Consider the following 16,953-nt stretch of genomic DNA (forward strand, 5'->3'; position numbering starts at 1 on the left):
TTCCACTTATGAGTGATACCATACAGCATTTTCCTTTCTCTTTCTGGCTTACTTCACTTAGAATGATGATCTCCAGGTCCATCCATGTTGCTGCAAATGGCATTGTTTTATTCTTTTTTATGGCTAAGTAGTATTCCACTATATAAACATATCACAGCTTCTTTATCCAGTCACATGTTGATGGACATTTAGGTTTCCAAGTGTTGGCTGTTGTAAATAGTGCTGCTATGAACATTGGGATGCATGTATCTTTTCACACTAGGGTTCCCTCTGGATATATGCCCAGAAGTGGTTTTGCTGGATCATATGGTAAGTCTATTTTTAGTTTTTTTGAGGAATCTCCATACTGTTTTCCATAATGGCTGCACCAAACTACATTCCCACCAACAGTGTAGGGGGGTTCCCTTTTCTCCACAGCCTCTCCAGCATTTATCATTTGTGGACTTTTGAATGATGGCCATTCTGATTGGTGTGAGGTGATACCTCATTGTAGTTTTGATTTGCATTTCTCTGATAATTAGTGATATTGAGCATTTTTTCATGTACCTATTGGCCATTTGTATGTCTTCATTGGAGAATTGCTTGTTTAGGTCTTCTGCCTGTTTTTGGATTGGGTTGTTGGTTTTTTTGTTATTAAATTGTATGTGCTGTTTATATATTCTGGAGGTTAAACCTCTGTCAGTAGCATCATTTGCAAATATATTCTGTGGGTTGTCGTTTTGTTTTGCTTATGGGTTACTTTGCTGTGCAAAAGCTTGTAGGTTTAATTAGATCCCATTTGTTGTTTTTGCTCTTATTTCTATTGCCTGGGTAGACTGCCGTAGGAGGACATTGCTAAGATTTATGTCAGAGAATGTTTTCCCTGTTTTCTTCTAGGAGGTTTATCATGTCGTGTCTTATATTTAAATTTTGAAGCCAATTTTGAGTTTATTTTTGTGTATGGAGTGAGGGAGTGTTCTAACTCCATTGATTTACATGCTGCTGTTCAGTTTTCCCAGCACCACTTGCTGAAGAGACTGTCTTTTCTCCATTGTATGTTCTTGCCTCCTCTGTCGAAGATTGACCATAGGTCTGTGGATTTATTTCTGGGCTCTCTGTTCTGTTCCATTGATCCATACATCTGTTTTTATGCCAATACCATGCTTTTTTGATGACTGTAGCTCTGCCTCTTATTGTCTGAAGTCTGGGAGGGTTATTCCTTCAGCTTTGTTCTTTTTCTTCAAAATTGTTTTGGCAATTCTTGGTCTTTTGTGATTCCGTAAAAATTTTAGGATTGTTTGTTCTAGTTCTATGAAAAGTGTCCTGGGTAATTTGGTAGGGACTGCATTAAATCCATAGATTGCCTTGGGCAGTATTGCCACTTTAACAGTATTGATTGTTCCAATCCAAGAGCATAAGATGTGTTTCCACTTCTTTAAGTCATCTTTAATTTCCTTAATCAATGTTTTATAGTTCTCCATGTGTAAGTCTTTCAACTCCTTGTGACCATGTTAAGTTTTAAATATCTATTGGAGACATAAATGGAGGTGCTGTGATTTAAAAATCATAGCACATAGATGACAGTGAGAGACACAGGAGTGAATGAAGGGAGTCTGGACAGAGGAGAGAAGACCAAAGACTGAGTGGTCAGGGAGAACAGGGGAGACCAGCAAGGGTGCTACTCAGAAGCAGCAGCCACAAGAGGGGGTGACCCCCAAAAGTTTGCAGTGTCCTAGAAACCAAAGGATGGAAATTTATCAAGGCAGAAGGAGAGATCAAGTGCATCAAATAGTGCTGATAAGTCAAGTAAGAAGAGAATGTGGTAGACTGAATAATGGTACACCCCTCCCCCCCCACCCAAAGATACTCATATCCTAATCCCAGAACCTTGACTGTGTTCCCTCACATGGCAAAAAAAGACTTTGTGGATGTAATTTTAAGGATCTTGAAATGGGAAGATTATTCTGGGTTGTCCAGGTGGGCTCAGTGTAATCACAGTTGTCTTTATTAGAGGAGGTAAGAGGGACAGAGGTTGGAGTGATATGACAAGGAAGGAACTGTCCCCTAGAGTCTCCCAAAGGAAATCCATCCTGATGACTCATTCTGAACTTAAGACCTCCAGAACTGTGTGAAAAGAAATTTTTAAGCCACTCGGTTTGCAGTGATTTGTTACAGCAGCATAGGAAATGAATACCCCAACCTTTGGATTTAGCTACATGGAGGTCATTGGTGACTTTGTGTTTTGGGGTTTTTTTCCTTTTTTTTCCTTGAAGTATGGTCAGTTTATAATGTTGTGTCAATTTCTGGTGGACAGCATAATAGTTGTCATATGTATACATACATATATTCATTTTCATATTTTTTTAATAAAAAATAGCCTCTTTAATGTTAAGTGAGGAAATTGCTTTTTAGGCCAATAAATAATTGAACCCAGAGAGAAACAGAAAGAAATACAGGAAAAATAAAATAGAAACCAAACAAATCAAAACAATACTTCAGTGCTACTACTGTCACCGTTAGCAGCAACAGAAAATGGATGCAAATAGCTTCACTGTATATATCTTTACATTCTTTAGTTAAAGCACAGTGGCCAGTATATTTGCTTGCCAATTTTACTCTTTAATTTTTCTGAAATTTGAAAATTAAAGAATAGTTAACAGCTTTTTTTCATAGCATACAATTGTGATGAGTAATGTATAAAAGTCACCTAGAATATATACTAAATTGATTTTTTTTAAAGTCAATCTGCAAAGTATCCATTTTTAAGAAGTTATTTTAAAAGTTTATTGTTACTATGAATTACTTTCATCATTTGGACATTTATCTGCTAACTAGGTTTATGTCTATTATTTACCATGTTTTTTAAAGAGAAATTAGAATGGGTTTTATTAACTTTATAATAAAATTTTAGTCTTTTTATTCTATTTTTTATATATATTTTTATTGAAGTAGTCAGTTTACAATGTTGTGTCAATTTCTGAAGTACAGCACAGTGCTCTAGTCATATAGGAACACACATATATTCATTTTCATGTTCTTTTTCATTATAGGTTACTACAAGGTATTGAATATAGTTCCTGTGCTATACAGTAGAAAATTGTTGTTTATTTATTTTATATATAGTAGTTAGTATCTGTAAATCTTGAACTGCAAATTTATCCCTTCCCACCCCATTTCCCCCCTGGTATCCATAAGTTTGTTTTCTATGTCTGTGAGTCTGTTCCTGTTTTATAAATAAGTTCATTTTGCTTTTTTTTAGATTCCACATATGAGTGATATGATATTTTTCTTTCTCTTTCTGGCTTCACTTAGAATGACAATCTCCAGGTCCATCCATGTTGCAGCAAATGGCATTATTTTATTCTTTTTTATGGCTGAGTAGTATTCCATTGTATATATGTACCACAACTTTTTTATCCAGTCATCTGTCGATGGACATTCAGGGTTTTTTTCTTTAATAGACTTTATTCTTTCAGAGCAATTTTCAGGTTCACAACAGAATTGAGCGGAAAATGCAGAGTTTGCCCATAGCCCTCCCACCCACACAGATATACTCCCCTACCCTCAACACCCCTCATCAGTGTGGCATATTTGGTAAAATTGATGAACCAACATGGGCACATTATTATCAACCAAAATCCATAGTTTACATTAGGGTTCACTCTTGATGTTGTACATTCTATGGGTTTTGACAAATGCATAATGACATGTAGCCACCACTGTAGTATCATACAGAATAATTTCATTGCCGTAAAAATCCCTTGTGGTCTATCTATTCATTCCTCGCTCCCTCCCTCTCCCCTAAACCCTGGAAACTACAATCTTTTTATTGTTTCTGTAGCTGTGCCTTTTCCAGAATGTCATTTGGTTGGAATTATACAGTTTGTAGCCTTTTCAGTCTGGCTTCTTTCATTTAGTAATATCTTTTAAGTTTCTTCTATGTCTTTCATCGCTTCATCTTTTCTTTTTACTGCACATACTTTTTTTTAATTTACATATATGTACTGTTCATTGTTTCTAAGAATGTTTAGAGCTTTAGCTTTCTAAACTTACATAGTTATCAAAGGAATAAAGCCAAGCACAAAAAAAAGAATTAACTCAAAAAGATACATACACCCTGCTATTAACAGCAACATTATTTATCATTGCCAAGATATGGAAGCATCCTGAGTGCACATCAATAGTTGAATAGATAATGGAGATGTAATGCATGTATCTATCTATCTATCTATATCTATCTATCTATCTATCTAGATAGGTGGATAGAGATAGACAAATAGGTAATGGAATGCAACTCATCCATAAAAAAGAAGGCTATTTTGCCATTTGTGGCCCTTCATTCATTTTTTTTTGTTTCACGTCAAAAATCAGAATTTTATAGCCAACAGAGACATTTCCATTACACCAAAAACAGCGAAATACCTAGAAATAAACTTAACTAAGGAGGTTACCTATACTCTGAAAACTGAAATGACTTAAAGAAATGGAAGGATTTCTTCTGCTCTTGGATTGGAAGAATCAACACTATCAAAATGGCCACACCACCCAAAGCAATCCACAGATCCAACACAACCCCTATCAAAATACTCACGACATTGCTCACAGAACTAGAAGAAACAATTCCAAAATTTATAAGAAACCACAAAAAGACCCCAAGTAGCCAAAACAATCTTTTGTGGGTCTCTTCTTCTTCTTCTTTTTCCTCTTTCCTCTCTTTGTTCTTTTCTTACGGTTTGATGACTAGAGAAGGGCCTTTAACATTTGCTGTAAAGCTGGTTTGGTGGTGCTGAAACCTTTTAGCTTTTGTTTATCTGTGAAGCTTTTGATTTCTCCATTAAGTCTGAACGAGAGCCTTGCTGGATAGAGTATTCTTGGTTGTAAGTTTCCCCCTTGAATCACTTTAAATATATTGTGCCACTCACTTCTGGCCTGTAGAGTTTGTACTGAAAAATCATCTGATAACCTTGTGGGAGTTCCCTTGTATATTATTCATTGCTTTTCTCTTGGTAGTTTTAATGTTTTCTCCTTATCCTTAATTATTGTCAGTTTGATGACTGTGTGCCTTGGTGTGTTCCTCTTTGGACTGATTTTGTGTGGTACTCTCTGCTCTTCCAGGACCTGGGTGACTGTTTCCTTTCCCAAGTTGGGGAAGTTTTCGGTTATTATCTCTCTAAAAATTTTCTCAGGTCCTTTCTCTGTCTCTTGTCTTCCTGGGACCCCTATAATATGAATATTAGAGCGCTTCATGTTGTCCCAGAGTTCTCTTAAACTATCCTCATTCTTTTTTATTCTTTTTTCTGTTCTGAAGTAGTGATTTCCACTAATCTGTCTTCTAGCTCACTGACCCATTCCTCTGCATTTAGTCTGTTCTTGGTTCCTTCTAGTGTGTTATTCATTTCAGTGATTTTATTCTTCAACTCTGGGATTTTATTCTTCAACTCTGGGTATTTTCCAAAACTCTTTGCTAAAAACTTCACTCTGTGCATCTGTACTCCTCTTGAGTTCTCTGAACATCTTGGCCATCATTACTTTAAACTCTTTCTCAGGTAAATTACCTATCTCCTCACTTATTTCTTCTTCTGGGATTTTATCTTGTACCCTGGGAGATATCCCTTTGCTGCCTTGTATCGTCTATCTTTCTATGTGTTTGTGTATTCCTTCCACAGGCTTTGGGATTGTTGTTTTCTTTTTTCTAGTATCTGCCCTGGTGGATGAGGCTGTACTAGAGGCTTATGCAGGCTTCCTGGCAGAAGGAGCTTTCCCATCCTGTTACGTTGTTTGGCCTGAGTCTTCCCTACAGGCTGTTGGGTGGGGCTGGATCTTGGTGCTAATGATCCAATCAAGATGCCAGCCTCCAGGAAAGCTCATGTAGATTAACACTCCCGGAATGTCCACCACCAGCTTTTATGTCCCCTGAGTGAGCTGCTGCCGTCCCCCACATCCCCAGGAGACCCTCCAAATCCAGCAGGCAGATCTGACCCAGGTTCCTATGAAATCACTGCGTCTGCCGTTGGACCTGGTGCACGTGAGTTTCCGTGTATGCTTCTCAAGTGAATGGAGTCTCCATTTCCCCCAGTCCCGTGAGGCTCCCAGAGCCAAGCGCCCCTGGCCTTCAAAACCAGTTGTCCTGGGGTCTCCTCCTCCCAATGCCAGGACCCGAGCTGCGGAGCCTGACGTGGGGCTTAGAGCTCTCACTCCTGTGGGAGGGCCTCTGTGACTTAACAAATCTTTAGCTTGTGGGTTGCCTCCCCAGGGGTATGGGGCCCAATGATAACGCAAGCATGCCCCTCCTACCATCCTGCTGTGGTTCCCTCTTTATGTTTCCAGTTGCAGAAGATCTTTTTTGCTAGGTTCCAGTCTTTTTTCAATGGTTGTTTAGCATTCAGTTGTGATTTTGTTGTAGTCGTGAGGAGGGGTGAGCTCGTGGTCCTACCACTCTGCTATCTTGACCGGAACTCCGCCCATTTAGGTTGTTTCCATGTCTTGGCTTTTGTATATAGTGCTGCTGTGAACATTGGGGTGCATGTATCTTTTTGAATTAAAGTTCCCTTTGGATATATGCCAGGAGTGGGATTGCTGGATCATATTGTAAGTCTGTTTTTAGTTTTTTGAGGAATCTCTATACTGTTTTCCATAATGGCTTCATCATTGGTGACTTTGGACCAGAGGAATTTCAGGGGAAATGATGAGGGTAGAAGACTGATTGAAGTGCATTAACAAAGGCCAGGAGAATAGGGATATCATTAGGGTACACAGGACCTTTGTGCAAATCAGGAAAAGAAGCCTTCCTCAAGCTAGTCAGTTGGAAATGATGGTGCCTCTGGGTTGATCAGTGTTCCTTCCTCAAGGATGACGAAATCTTGTGCCAAGCTTCCCACTTGGCAGGCAAAGAAGGGACTAGATTTCAGCCTTTACCCAAGCCTCCTCTACCAAATGCCTTTGTGTAGAGCACAGCCTGAATTAAAGGCCAGATCAGTCCTGGAAGAGAGGAACCAGGGGATAAATAAATATAGACAAGCTTCAGGAGAGCAGAGAAACGGCATGGTTGCTTGACTGGGGACAAGTGAGAACAAAGAAAGGATTTTTAAAGATGGCACATTTTTACACTGATGGGCATAATTCAATAGAGAGAGAGAGAGTGAGAAATGAATGATATAGGAGGGAGGTGATGTTCCTGAGTAGATGAGGTGGGATAGGATCTAAATCTACAATGGAGAAATTCATATTTGATAACATCAATAAGAAAGAACAGGGTGCAAAGTAAGACAGTAAAATATTGATAATATTAATAGTATGTTTGTACATATGAAGACAGTGGACACAAAAGGAGAGGAAGTGGAGGTTGGAGGCTAACCATAAGGAAGCTGTGATACATTGGATGAAAAGGTGAAATATGGTGTTGGTATGACTCAGACTTGGTCAAGCAGGGCTCTTGACAAGGGCTCCAGGCATCAAGGAGGTCTCATTCTTTGAATTGACTTCCTCAGTTCTTTTTAGACCCTCTCTGGTACTTACTACCAGGAGTCTGGATTCCTGGTTAGAGAATTTTGGAATTAGATGTCAGCTCTTTGTGCGTACGTCTTTTGGCTTCTTTAAATCCATGTTGGTACTGCACAATGCTATCATGGTGTTGGAGCTTTCAGAGCTCCTCTGAATCAGGCCCACAGTGCAGTTTTCCAGTCCTGTATCCTCCAAATCTACATACCTTAATGAAATTATTGAAACTTTTGGCAAGGGCCATTATTGTTTCCATAGGTCTCTCACTGTAGTCACCAAACGCAGCCATCCTGTGATTGAGATTGTGTTAGGAAGGATAGGGTAGGTTCTGATGACTTAACCCCGCCCTCTTAGCTGGTTAACACAACAAAATATTCTCATTTATTCAAATAAATAAAGTGACATGTTGCTATCATTTTGTTGGCCCAAGCGAGACAGATGGCCACGACTATCTTCAAATAGGTGGAGAAGTACAGCTCTACTGTGTGCCTAGAGAGAGATCGATGCAGTCGTTCTGCCTGCCTCACACATGCATATCCGTTGACTGAATGAAATTGAACACATTTTTTAAATTATAATTTCTGCTTTGTATATAATCTTCGATCTCTTTGGTAAGCCTCCTATTTTATTCATTTCTTGTCTATTCTCCTGTTCCCCTTTCAACCCCAGTTTAGCAAACAAAACAAAGTAGTTATTTAAACATTCACCAGGATAAATTAATTCGAAATGTTTTCCCATAACTGCTAAACCATCATTATCATGGCTACATCTTAATTGCATGCTTTACCTTATCACATTAATTAAGCGGGTCACTAAACCTTATTCCCTCCCCACTCTCCCAGTAAAATACGTAGGTTTTACTAATGTTAACTTCATGGGTGTTAGCTGTCTTGATACCATCTAGGCACACTAAAATAAATGTATTTCCAGTAGAATCAGAAAACACATTCTATGTAACTTTGGGGAAAAACTTCTACATGAGGAGCAATAGGAATGAGATACTGAAATTCTTTGCTTTGTGCTTCAAGTTAATTGATTTATTTAACCAGCATTGCCTAGATTTCAAGAAGACATAGGAATGAGAGCTTGGTTTATGTGAGAGGAAGAGCCATGTTTTCAAAAGAAAACAGTTAAGCTTCTATTGACAACCTTTACTGGCTTCTCACTGGGGCTGCCAACCTACCTCTCTCTAGAATCAACTCTTTTTTTTTTTTATTTTTTTGGGGGGGTTGGGAGGGGGAGGTAATTAGGTTTATTTACTTATTTTAATAGAGGTACTGGGGATTGAACCCAGGAGCTCGTGCATGCTAAGCATGTGCTCTACCACTGAGCTATACCCTCCTCCCTCTTCCTACCTTTGACTTCAGCTATTGGCCTCTGTCAATTCTGAAATCCCTCTTCTTTCCTGCCTTCTTGCCTGTGACATTGACTTTTTGGAAGATCCAAGACAGTTGTCTTGCAAAATGTCTCATATGCCAGATCAAGTGTGTGCATATTATGGCCTGTTGCTGTACTGGGGGGAGGAGGAGCAGGAGAAGGGGGAGAGGAATTATGTGACTTGAAAAGCCTGAAGTGTTTATTATCTGGCCCTTCACAGAAATAGTTTTCTAACCTTTGTTCTAAATCTTTTCGTTTCCACATGATATTATTCAGTTTGTATCTCATTTCCTTGGATTTTGGGCAAATTGAAAAATAGGTCTAGAACTGTGCTGTCCAATATGATGGTCACCAGTCACAAGTGCCTGTTTAGCACTTGAAGTATGGCTGGTTCAGACTGAGGTGTGCTAAGGATAAAGTATGCGTCAGATTTCAAAGATTTAGGGTTAAAAAGGAGTGTAAAATATTTCATTAATAATTTTTATATTGATTACCATGTTGAAATAGTAATATTTTGGATATATTAGATTAGATACAATGCATCATTAAACTTAATGTCACCTTTTTTTTTTATGTGGATACCAGAAACTTATGTGCTTCACAGTGTATTTCTATTGGTCTAGACCCTTGATTAAAATCAGGTTAAATGTTTTTGGCAAGAAGACTTCATAGCTGATCTTATGTACATAATATGTATCACAGCATGAAACACACATCAGTTTGTCTGATTATGAATAACAGTAATTTTGATGCATTGATTAGGGGGTGACTGACAAGTATCTCCACTGTAAAGGTACATTTTCCCCTTCACAATTTGTAGTTTCTTCCAAGATCAGACAAGATCGGGCGAGTTCAGGGTAATGTGGCCATAGACAAAATTCATAATTTCTTGCAGCCACAGGACTATTGGTTTCCCAATGACTTTTCACATAATGGTTTTAGTATCTTTTGGTGATGCTTCCTTGAATTAGTTACGAAGTTGGAGATTGCAAAATGGTGTCTTATATTTTTAGAATTTCTTCTTAAATTTCTTTTATTTTTTATTTTTTTACCAAAACAAACAACTTTTTTATTGAAGTATAGTGATTTACTGTGCTGTGTTAGTTTCAGGTGTACAGCAAAGTGATTCATTTATATATATATGATATATATATATATATATATATATATATATATATATATATATATATATATTCTTTTTCAGTCTTTTCCATGATAGGTTATTACAAGATATTGAATATAGTTCTCTGTGCCATATAGTAGTTCCTTGCTTATGTATTTTATATATAGTAGTATGTATCTGTTAATTCCAAACTCCTACTTTATCCTTCCTCACTTTCCCTTTTGATAACTGTAAGTTTGTTTTCTATGTCTGTGAGTATTTCTGGTTTGTAAACAGTTCGTTTGTATCACTTTTTTTAGATTTCACATAGAAGTGATATCATATGACATTTGTCTTTCTCTGACTTACTTCACTTAGTATTATATATTATAATGTCTAGGCCCATCTTTGTTGCTGCAAATGGCATTATTCCATTCTTTTTTTAATGGCTGAGTAAAATTCCATTGTGTGTGTGTGTGTGTATACACCACATCTTCTTTATCAGTTTACCTGTGATGGGCATTCCATGTCTTGGCCATTGTAAATAGTGCTGCTGTGAACACTGGGTTGCATGTATGTTTTCAAATTAGAGCTTTAATCTTTTTCGGTATATGCCCAAAAGTGGGATTGCTGGATCATATGGTAACTCTATTTTTAGTTTTTTTAAGGAACCTCATACTGCTCTCCATACGGTTTTCTTATTTACTGTCAGTTAAATTTCTCAACTGATATTTTCTTAACTACATTTTTTTCTTCCTTTTCTTAAAAAAATTTTTTTAGTGATGGACACATCAATTTTCATTTACTCAGTGTGTTACAATCAAGTGCAGTCATTATTCTTTTTGATACTCAAATCTCTCTAAATTTGTTTAGTGGGAAGGCCTTCCAGCTGGCTCCTGAACCCTTTTATCATAACCCCGTTAGTTTTTGAGTGCTTCCTTGCCTTCTGATATAGGAAGTCCCAGGTCCAGTGTACTTCCTGTCCCAGAGGTGGAATCCACCATTTCTTAAGACTCCTCCATTTCTTATAATAAGAAATGGTATCCCTAAACCAAGATCAGGGTGGTAGATGTGATCAGAGTTACTGGGTGACATTGCTTTCAGGCTGTTTCAGTAGACAGAGCTAGAAAATATATTTTAAGAAATTATAAGCTGATATTGATATCTCTAATTCAAATTTAACATTGTTGGAGGTTTTCTTCCTTTATTTTATGTTTGAATTTCTTTTCATGTACATTAAAAACCTCCACTTGATAAAACACGAAGACATCTACTTATTTGTTTTATCCTACAATACATATTGTTAACAAGTTACAATATTACAACTAACATTAACTGAGTTGTGCCATAAAGTGTATTACTTTGTATACTGTCTGTCCTCAGAAGGGTATATAGTCAGAGTAACTTATAATATTTATTCAGAGTATTCCAAAGTAACTTGAAGTAATTATGTTCCCTGAGAGGTTGTGTTAAACATTTGATAGACAGTTTCATTTGTTCCTGTTTGTGTTCATTTTTAGGTTTTGCTTTTTGTTTCTTTATCTATTTTTGAACATATGAAACATTCACCTGGTTCAGAAGTCAAAACCGTTATAAAGAATGACTCACAGATCTTGTTTCCATCCCGTCTTTTATCCTGCTTCCACTCTGTGTATAGGTAACTATTTTCATTAACTTCTGGTTTATGTGTCCTGTGTTTGTTTTTGTTTATGTAAAACAAAGCACATACACACACATGAATAAAACTATTTGCATTGTTTTATGTCTTGCTTTTTTCTTATTTAACATTATATCCTGGAAAGTCTCCCTATCAGTTCATAAAGGTATTCCTCATTCTTTCGTTTTTTAAATTGCTGGAGAATTCTCCATTGTGTGGATGTACCATAGTTTATTCAATAAGTCTGTAACTGATGCGCATTTCTGCTGTTTCCCATCCTTTGCTACTACAAAAGTTAACACAGTGAATGACCTTATGCCTAAGTTGTCTTGTGTTTGTGGAAATGTAGCTTCAGGGTAGATCCAGGAATCTTATTTTTAGAAACATCCCAGGTGATTCTGATGCACAGCCAGGTTTGAGTATTGTTGCTTACTGTGTATGGTAAAAATGGTATCCAGGAACCTGGAATTGTTAACGTTTAAAAAATGAGGAATCAACAAATACAGAAGCAAAATTCTCACCATCTTGAATCCTTCCCTACACTGCCTAGTAGAATACAATTGAGTTATATGAACAGAAGCTTAATATCTGGAGTCTTAATGCCTAAATCATCCTGTTGATAAAAAAGTTATCTTATGTTAGACACATAAGTGGCCCACATTTGGTTAACAGATAGCTTTCAGTTTGAATTCGCTGAGTCAGAAGTAGCCAAGGGGCACCCAGTCCTGGGATCTTACAGGCAATGTTTTGCACAGGGTTGGAGATAAGATTAGGAGTCATTAGCATATGGCAACGTAATAGGCAAAAGATGATTTGGAGCAGGATTACAGAGTGAGAAGTTGCTTGGGATGGGACCCTAGGGAATGCCAGTCCTTAAGAGGCCTGTAGAGGAGCTTAAAGAAACTATAAACAGCTAGAGAGAAAGGAGAAAAACCTGGGAAGACAAGTCATAAAAGCCAGAAAGCAGAGTGTTACAGGAAGAAAATAGTTATCACTGTCAAATACTGTTGAGAAGTGAGGCAAGATAAAGGCAAAAAGGTTATCTACTGGATTTAACAAAAAAGAGACCAGTGGTGAGACATTTGTCAGAGCAGATTCCATATTGTGGTGGAAACAGAAGCCACTTAGAGTGTTAAGGAAGGCACTCAACCTCATATAGATGATCCTTGGAAACAGCAGTGCAACAGAGTATTTCTTTTTCTTTTTTTAAACATTTTTTATTGCTTTATAATCATTTTGCAATGTTGTGTCAAATTCCAGTGTAGAGCACAATTTTTCAGTTATACATGAACATACATTTATTGATTGTCACATTTTTTTCTCTGTGAGCTACCATAAGATCTTGTGTATATTTCTGTGCTTTACAGTATAATCTTGTTTATCTATTCTACAATTTTGAAATCCCGTCTATCCCTTCCCACCCTCTGCCCCCTTGGCAACCACAAGTTTGTATTCTGTGTCTATGAGTCTATTTCTGTTTTGTATTTATGCTTTGTTTTTGTGTTTTAGATTCCACATATGAGCAATCTCATGTGTTTTTCTTTCTCTTTCCGGCTTACTTCACTTAGAATGGTATTCTCCAGGGACATCCCTGTTGCTGCAAGTGGCGTTATGTTGTTAGTTTTTATGGCTGAATAGTATTCCATTGTATAAATATACCACAGCTTCTTTATCCAGTCATCCGTTGATGGACATTTAGGCTGTCTCCATGTCTTGGCTATTGTAAATAGTGCTGCTATGAACATTGGGGTGCAGGTGTCATCCTGAAGTAGGGTTCCTTCTGGATATAAGCCCAGGAGTGGGATTCCTGGGTCATATGGTAAATCTATTCCTAGTCTTTTGAGGAATCTCCCAGAGTACTTCTAAAAGCAGTGAAAGTCAACATTTATTCCTAAAGGAAAAAATTAATTTTAGTATTTTCTCCTATAAGTTAAAAAAAAAAACTTTGGTGGTGGCTGTTTATTCTATGTTAGACTCTAGAATAAGATGCTTTTGGATTTAGCAAACAGCCTATGCTTAGTTATTTTAGGTTTAGTATTGAGTAATTTCATAATAAATAGTGTCAAAGTAGTAATGTAGTAATATATTTTATGGTGTTCTTCAAAAAGTACCATGACTTTCAGTTTCCCCATCAAGTACGAGAACCATGGTCCAGAATAACTTTGTAAACCACTGTCCTCTCTCCTACTGGCCTTCCCCCATTCGCATCTATACCCTGGGCTGTAAGTGGATGTGCTTTTTTGCCCGGCTTGTGAGCAGGCAGCAGTCCGGCTTAAAGAAGTTTGTGAGTACACAGAGCAAATGATGGAGAGGGCTTTGAATGTCATCTAATCCAGCGCTTTCCAACCCTGGCTGCGCATCAAAATGGACAACTTGGGACATGCATCAGAAAGAATCCTGGGTCCCTGCCCTAGATCCCCCTACAGTGGGTATGGAATGGGGCCTAGAGAGCTGTACTTGGGATAAAGTGCCTTTGATCATATAAATTGAACTCCTGAAGAACAGAGAGGCCCAAAGCAGTCACGACTTGGTGGGTGTCCGGATTGGAGATTCGCGATTCTGTGCTTTGGGTGGTAGCCAAAGGGCATTTGGATTGTCGTTTTGGAGGTGCCGGGGAGGGCTTGCTTTCCCCAGCACATTGGATGGGCCTTCCCCCGCGTTTCTTTCTACGCAGGAGACGCCTTGTGTTGGCGATTCTGCAGGTGCCACTTCTGCTGCTGCCCAGTTACCTAGTTTGCTCCAGGCACCTGGCGAAGCTTGGAGTAGGGCTGCGGGGCGGAGGCGGGAGGCAGTGTCCTCCTATGGCCCGCCCATCGCCCTCATCCTGTCCCGCCTCGACCTATCCCCGTCCTCCTCTGGAGACTTGGGGCGGGGCTTCGCCGCCGCCCCTCCTTTCCGTGCACGCCGGCTGCGGGGAGGGGAGGCGTTTCGGGAGGCATTCAGGAAGGCTGACGGTCTTTTTTTACTTAAAAACGAAACGAAACAAAAAAAACGTTTTAAGTGCACAGCGTTCTAGTTCAGCATCTGTGTACACAAGAGCGTGATCACCACCACAAGCCTAGTTCCCATCCATTCCCCTACAGTTAACCCTCTTCACCGATTTCGCCCACCCTTCTGGAAGCTGAAGGTCTTAGAGTCTCGGAGCTGATTGGCTGATCCTGACCGTCTACGCCTCCCGGGTTTTCCGGAATTCGGGTTGAACTCAGGAGACTTGAGTATGGCTTCTCTTAGTCAGCCCTTGCGCGAGCTACTGGGACCTCTGCTCCCACCCAAGGACGTGGTGGAGGCGGAAGATGATTATCTGCCGGAGGATGTGGAGGAGGATGAAGACGCTGTGTTTGTGGACGCCGAGGAGCTCTGCAGTGGGGCCATAAAGGCTGGCAGCCTCCCCGGGCGGCTCCGCGGTGAGAAAGCACCTCTGCCCCCCGGGGAGGGGGGTGGAGTTGGAAATGTGTGGTTTCCTTTAAAGACCTCGTCCTAAGCAAGGCAGGCGCCTCGTCGCTGCAAACAAGAGTTCCTTTGAGATGACACAGAGGTTTGTTCCTGTTTAGAATAAAATAGTAACAACAATAGCAGTAATAGCAGCGACTTGAGCACATACTGTATGTTAAGCTTGTGCTCCACGTGTATCTCATTTAAAGTTCATAGCTTTTTGAGATAGTTTTATAGTCGAGGAAACAATCGATGTGCAGCCAGTATTCACACCCAGAATCGGCTTTTAACTATTGCCTTGTCTTTCCCGGAGTCGAATATGTGATGATTTTTTGGTTACTAACACATTCACGCATGAGAAATACTTCAAGGCACTGTTGATTCATCAACTTTGTGATCCCTGTTTACCTTTTAAAGTTTCCTGTGCTATGAATTATACCTATTATGTGTAGCTTGTGCCTGATATTTAAGAATGTTTGTTCAGACCAGTGCTGTCCAGTAGAATTTTCTGTGATGGCTTGTTCTGTATTTGCACTGTCTGCTACAATAGCTGCTAGCCATGTGCGGCTTTTGAAGACTGGAAATGTGGCTGGTGCATCTGAGGAGCCAAATTAAAAATTTTAATTTTAATTAATTTAAATTTAAATAGTCATATGTGAATGGCCAGCACAGTATTAAACAGAAAATTTTCAAATGTTTGTGGAGGGTTTCATTATTTACCCTAAAAGTGTTAGTGACTGGCTACCATGTTCCAAGCAAGGTATGTGTTGCTGGGATACCCTGCAGAGATTAGATGCTGAAGTTGCTGTGTTAATGGAGCTTACGCTCTATGAATTAAAACAGACATTCTGTAAGTAATTATACAAGTAACTATAATATTACTTAGTGCTAGAAGGAATAGTAAGTCGTGCTAAGAGAGGATATATTCATGAGATTCAGGGAAAGCTTTCCTGAGGAAGTGACAATTAAGCTGAGGTCTGTAGTAAATGGGGTAGACAGTAAGGAAAATATATTTAAGGCAGGCAGAACAGCTTACACAAAGGCCCTGTGATCAGAGGGACCATGGCACTTTTTGGAAACCACATGAAAGTTCCCAGGTGGTTTCTATTGGCTGAGATCAGAGTAGCAGAGAGAGGACTGCTTTCAGAAGAGGAACAGCAGACCTTAGGCATATACCATGCTCACCTCCTGGAATACAAAGACAAATGAAACATTATCTTATTTGAGAGAGTTTACAGTGTAGTAGGAGACGACAGATCAACAGACAAGTGGAATATAGGGATCCTAATAAACATCTGTATGGGGTGCTGTCTGGGGATTAAAGAATGGTGAATTTGATAAAGTGTTGGGAAAGAGGCTTTAAATTATCCTAAATTAAACTTTTCTTTTTTTTTTTTTTTAAGTTTCAATTTTTGATGAAAACACTAAAGAGCCATGTAAAGTATTTGGACGTTTTCCGCTAACGGGTGCTTGGTGGCGAGTGAAGGTTCAGGTGACACCTGTAGGATCAAGGAGCTATCAGGTTCAAGGATTTCCGTCTTACTTTTTACAGTCTGACATGTCACCGCCAAATCAAATACAGATCTGTTCCCTCTTTCTTAAAGACTGTAATGTACCCGCTGATAACAGAATTAAATTTTTAGCATGGGTAAATGATGGATCAAGCCTTAAGGACCTCAAGTTTGAAAATCTTAGGGAAATATTAAGAACTTTCCAGAAGGAAATTGGAATGAATGGTCAAAAACAACCTACACAGAAAACACAGGAAGTGTCACCACCAGGTTACACGATGCCCTTTCCTCTGGAAAACACACGTAAGTGATTTTTATCATCGAGTTTTGGTGTGACTGAGATACTTAATGACTAGTGTGTTTAAGATAATACTACTGTAGTAGCTTGTCCTCATTTT

At 38.8% G+C, this 16,953-nt stretch overlaps 1 protein-coding gene across 4 annotated transcripts in view; it reads left to right on the plus strand.

Moving 5' to 3' along the window:
- HELB (DNA helicase B) overlaps positions 1–16,953 on the plus strand; it is a 55,396-nt gene that overhangs the window by 10,807 nt on the left and 27,636 nt on the right. For 2 of the 4 annotated variants that reach the window (XM_006205829.4, XM_031683120.2), the window contains exons 2-3: positions 14,696–15,016; positions 16,448–16,858. The exons of 1 other annotated variant lie outside the window; for it this stretch is intronic. In XM_006205829.4, the coding sequence (XP_006205891.1) occupies positions 14,830–15,016; positions 16,448–16,858 (598 nt within the window). In that variant the 5' untranslated portion in view covers positions 14,696–14,829. The remainder of the gene's footprint in view (positions 1–14,695; positions 15,017–16,447; positions 16,859–16,953) is intronic. One more of the 4 variants, XM_072973034.1, reaches the window with a different exon arrangement.

This window comes from Vicugna pacos, chromosome 12 (assembly GCF_048564905.1).
Source record: "Vicugna pacos chromosome 12, VicPac4, whole genome shotgun sequence".
Classification (NCBI taxonomy): Eukaryota; Metazoa; Chordata; class Mammalia; order Artiodactyla; family Camelidae; genus Vicugna; species Vicugna pacos.